General features: G+C 50.7%; 1 protein-coding gene across 1 annotated transcript; it reads left to right on the top strand.

The window, feature by feature from the left end:
• Positions 1-805: 805 nt before the first annotated feature.
• LOC309452957 (olfactory receptor 14J1-like) lies at positions 806-1,738 on the top strand (the record flags this gene model as incomplete). Its single annotated transcript, XM_082077604.1, has 1 exon — positions 806-1,738. One exon carries the CDS (start codon positions 806-808, stop codon positions 1,736-1,738), a length of 933 nt encoding a protein of 310 aa, XP_081933730.1.
• Positions 1,739-5,290: the final 3,552 nt, after the last annotated feature.

A 5,290-nucleotide genomic window follows, 5' to 3' on the forward strand; every position in this document is an offset into this window, starting at 1 on the left:
GATCTTGTGGGTCCTTTCCTGCAGGTGTGTCCATGGGCACACGTGTCCCAGCTTTGCTCTGACCTGTGGGCTGTGGGCAATGCAGTCTGTGGGGCTGGGGAATGAGCCGTGTGTGTCCGGGCTAAACGTTGGGTGCTGAGACCTTAGGAAAGGGTGAGACCTGTCATGGTCTGAGGTGGATCCCTCTGCTCTCAGCAGTGCCTGGTGGCTTTTCAGGGTAACATGGGAGTGTGATCAGCCCCCATGTCAGATAGGTGCCAGCCCAGGGCAGCTGGAGCAGGACAGAGGGACAGAGCAGCTGCCCTCACTCTGCACTGACCCACAGGCACCCTCTGGTCTCACAGGACTCGTTCTGTTCTCCCTGAGTGCAGCAGAAATGCTGAGGGTTTCTGACACCCAACAACACTCCCCAGGGTGGGAGGGGAGAAGGAGCTGTAGAAACACCAAACCTCTCCAACTCAGTTTCTCTGGCCTGGGGGTACAGATGCTGACAGTCCCTTCTGCACCAGGAGCGGTTCCAGCTGACAAAGCTGAACCCCAGGACTGGCCCCTGCCCACCCGATCACACAGGGTCAGGCTGACTCCTCAGGAGCCCCTGGGCACAGACCCTGCTCTTCATTGCACACTCCTCAAGCACTGATGAGGGCTCCAGCCAGGACGTTCTCCTGGAAAAAGAAAAGTGTCTCTTTGTGTGACGGGGTGGGAGGGTCTGTGGGAAATGGTTTTGATTATTCCCAGAGAAGTCTCATCTAAACCTTCACTATCTTTTCCTCCTATGACAGGTCCTCATGCCCACAGGCAGCCAATGTCCAACAGCAGCTCCATCACCCAGTTCCTCCTCCTGCCGTTCGCAGACACTCGGGAGCTGCAGCTCTTGCACTTCTGGCTCTTCCTGGGCATCTACCTGGCTGCCCTCCTGGGCAACGGCCTCATCATCACCACCATAGCCTGGGACCAGCACCTGCACACCCCCATGTACTTCTTCCTGCTCAACCTCGCCCTCCTCGACCTGGGCTCCATCTCCACCATTGTCCCCAAATCCATGGCCAATTCCCTCTGGGACACCAGGGCCATTTCATACTCAGGATATGCTGCACAGCTCTTTTTTTTCTTTTTCTTTGCTACAGCAGAGTATTGTCTCCTCACTGTCATGTCGTACGACCGCTACGTTGCCATCTGCAAACCCCTGCACTACGGGACCCTCCTGGGCAGCAGAGCTTGTGTCCACATGGCAGCAGCTGCCTGGGCCACTGGGTTTCTCAATGCTCTGCTGCACACGGCCAATACATTTTCACTGCCCCTGTGCAAGGGCAATGCCCTGGGCCAGTTCTTCTGTGAAATCCCCCAGATCCTCAAGCTCTCCTGCTCACACTCCTACCTCAGGGAACTTGGGCTTATTGTGGTTAGTGCCTGTTTAGTTTTCATGTGTTTTGTGTTCATCGTGGTGTCCTATGTGCAGATCTTGAGGGCCGTGCTGAGGATCCCCTCTGAGCAGGGACGGCACAAAGCCTTTTCCACCTGCCTCCCTCACCTGGCCGTGGTCTCCCTGTTAGTCAGCACTGTCATATTTGCCCACCTGAAGCCCCCCTCCATCTCCTCCCAATCCCTGGATCTGGTGGTGTCTGCTTTTTACTCAGTGGTGCCTCCAGTAGTGAACCCCCTCATCTACAGCATGAGGAACCAGGAGCTCAAGGATGCCCTCTGGAAACTCATATCTTACTGTTTTCTGAAGCAATAAACTGCTCATCTGCTTCTACATAGAAGTTGTAATGTAACTTGTTACAGGTCCAGCTTGTCATCTCTATTTTCTGTTGTTGTTGGCATTTTTTATTCTGATATTTTTATTCAGATTTAACACAAGAGTACAGCTGCACAGCGTGTGTGTGCAGGGCTGGCACACAGCAGTGTCCTCTCACAGCCAGGCTCCTGCCAGAGACCTGCAGGACCAGCAGAGCAGGGGCTGGGCTGTGCCCCTGTGCACAGGACACCCCAGGGAAGGAGCCTCAGGTCAATCACCATGGACTGGCCCCTCACAACCACCATTTCCAGCACTGGCTTCTCACCCACAGAGGTTGTTCTTCCCTCCATGGATGGACACTCAATGAAGAGTTCAGCAGTCTGTGTTTGCCTTGTACAGATGAGATGTGAGCACGCACATCATGTATGTGAGGTGACATGAACACGAGTGAGTACAAACACTATCAACTGTTCCTTGGGGTTCCATGAAGACCTGTGGCACACACAAGGTCCTGAGGTCACGTCCTGTTGGAAGTAACACCCCATGGGAAACTGCCTGAATGCTGCACTGCGTTGTGCTTCCTTAACTGAGGTCCCTGTGTCCACTCCTCATGACGTGGGACATCTCAGATGAGTGCAGAGCAGGTGACACACCACAGGGCTGAGGTGTCTCCCACCCCTTTGGAGTGGCAACAGGAGGCCAGAGGGACACTGTGACTCCTGCCCCTGTGTGTAAAAGGGACAGACTGTCTCTGAGCATCCCTGGGTGCACAAGGAGTCCTGAGACCAACTCAGATATAGATGCCTGATGGAACCCTGGCATTTCTGTGTGTGACTCCAGGAACAAACCTCAGTGGCCCAGTGAGATTCATCTCAGCTGCTGGGACAGGCTCATTGCAAGTGCTCCTGTCTGCTCTGTCACCCTTGCCTGTGGTTCTGGGTTGTGCTCCCAAAAGTAAGACAAAGTGGTAAGAGGGTTTCTGAGGTCTTTGGAAAAGGCAGATATCAAACCCATCTGCATGAAAAGCATGAAGGAGAATTAACAGCTGGTCAACCTGCATCCATACCCAGAATTTTGCAGGGTCACAGACATAGTGTTCCTTGGTGTCCTAGTAGCCAGATCAGTGATCTCTGGGCTGGAGAATTGGAAGCTGGGTGGGAAGTTGGCTGGACAATCAAGCCAAATGTCATCAGTGGTACAAAGCCCTCCATGCAGCCAGTTACTAGTAGCATCCCTCAGTGACCAGCACTTGGACCAACACTGTTAAACGTCTTTATTCTCCCTCTGTATGATGTGACGAGTGCACTTGCAGCTTCTCTGTGGATGATGCATAGTTTTGCGGAACCCTTGAACAACCTCACCTGGTTAACCCTGCCTGGAGCAGGACAGTGAGACAAGTGAGACAAGGGCTCTCTTCAAACCTGAAGTTATTCTGCGATTCAGTGAATCTTTCCCTTGCAGAGGATTTTGAAGGCAGAATAGGCAGAGGAAGAATAAAAAGAATAAAAGACAGAAAAGGAGTTCTTAATGTTGTCAACAAAAATACAATACAGCAGTTCCTCTGAAGAGTGTTTTTCAACTCAAATTTCTAGTAGGGAATATATTTAATAAATTTCATAAAACAAGTATACTTTCATCTGATCGGGTCCTGGGCCATAAAAAGGTGATGGATAGTTATGGTATTATGAGTTCAGTTGTGTCTCAGGCACTCATGATCCAGTCAGAATCATGTGGCTGTGAAGGGGACAGTGAGGCCAGTTCTGTGTCTGGAGGTGACAGCCCAGCAGCAGGGACATGGCTGGGAAAGAACCTCTGCCTAAGTATGACAGATCCTACCCAGGAAGAGGCCTTGGAGACAGGTTGTCACATCTATCCCACCTGAGGGCATGACGGGACAGCAGCAGGGACATGGTCGTGTGTATCAGACATGCTGAAAGGCCAGCAGCACTCATGGGATTTAGGAGATCATGGTGAGGTTACTTCTCTCTAGTCAACTGCAAGACCACATGAAGAATAACAGGTTGGGATCTCTGCTTGATGGGCAGTTTCTGAGGTGGTAAAGCTTCCACAGGTAGTGGGAAAAGCAGCAGAGAAAAAAAACCAAAGCCACCAAGTGCAGATTGGGAAGTAGAGACTGAATATCGGGAGGAAGAAATGTCACTGGAAGGGCAGTGCTGTGGGGCAAGAGGTGACCCAGAGGGAGCTGGATCAGCCCATGGTTTGTGTTCCAAAGAGCAGCCAGTGAGGGTGCAGACACATCAGTGAAGGTGCAGAAATGCTGGGGTGAGAGCAGGTGGGGAAGCGAGATGGGTGTCTGCAGCCTGCAGGGAAAGAGGGGCAGGGGTAGCACCGTGTAGAACAGGTTGGGATGGAGATGGCAAAGGGCGCTGTAAGGCTGGAAGGGACCCACAGAACCCAGGTCTCTGTCCCCTTGGCCAGGGCAGTTGTCTCTGCCACTGAGGCCCAGGAGAAGACATGTTGTCCCCACGGCACAGGGGCCTCGGTGCCTCCTTGCAGCCCCATGGGGAAGCTGGAAGTTGTTGTCCCAGTGTTGTCCTTTCCTGGGCCTAGCACACCCACATCCCACGGTCCAAGGAAGAGCCCTGAGCCATGTGTTTACATCTCATCTGTAGAATGAAAACATGGACTTTTGACCTAGTGTTTCATAGAATCATAGAATGTCCTGAGTTGGAAGGACCCACAATGATCATCAAATCGAACTCCTGTCCCTGCACAGGACACCCCACAGGTCACCCCGTGTGTCTGAGGATGTTGTCCAGTCTCTTCTTGAACACTGTCAGGTTGGGGCCGTGACACCTCCCTGGGGAACCTGTTCAGTGTCCAGCACCTCTGGGTGAAGATCCTTTTCCTCATGTTCAACCTGACCCTCCCCTGTCACATCTTCCAGTAATTGAGTAGAGCAGGAATTTCAATGATGTTTGAGGAGATGCCTTTAAGATTTCACAAGTCTATGTTCTATAAAGACAGAGGTTCAACTTGTGAAGCACACAAGGCTAAACCTAAATTAGTGTGATTTGTGTTTTCTAAACTCTGGGTACAGTCACTTAAGTGTATTTACAAATCTCCTTCTTGCCAATCTTCCCTTATATTCCCACACCTACAATTAGGGTCATACTCAGTATAAAGCTGGAGCTGACATTTCTGGCTGGTTACTTCCGTTAGTTCAGATTTGCCAGGTACTTTGGTTAGTTTAGTTTGGAAGTTCCATTCTGCTGGGAGTTTTGAGTGAGTTTTTTGCTGTTCTGCCATTTTGCAGTTGGCCCTTGGGCCTTTTTGCTCTGTCTTGCTGGGATTGGTTGTTTGGGACCAAGGTGCTCCTTTCTCCAGGACTGGCTGCTCCGTGTGACTGGAGTTACATGACGGATTGCACTGAGTATATTTTCTTAATTTAATTTAGTTTGATTTTTTATATTTCATTTTAATTTTTAAATTTCATTTCATTTACTTATGTACATAGTAGTAGTAGTATATTATACTATTTTATTGTCTTATTAAAGTGGGGTTTCTCCGTTCCCTTCGGTTATCTTCCAT

Source organism: Streptopelia decaocto (assembly GCF_964273445.1).
Source record: "Streptopelia decaocto genome assembly, contig: HAP1_SCAFFOLD_58, whole genome shotgun sequence".
Lineage (NCBI taxonomy): Eukaryota > Metazoa > Chordata > Aves > Columbiformes > Columbidae > Streptopelia > Streptopelia decaocto.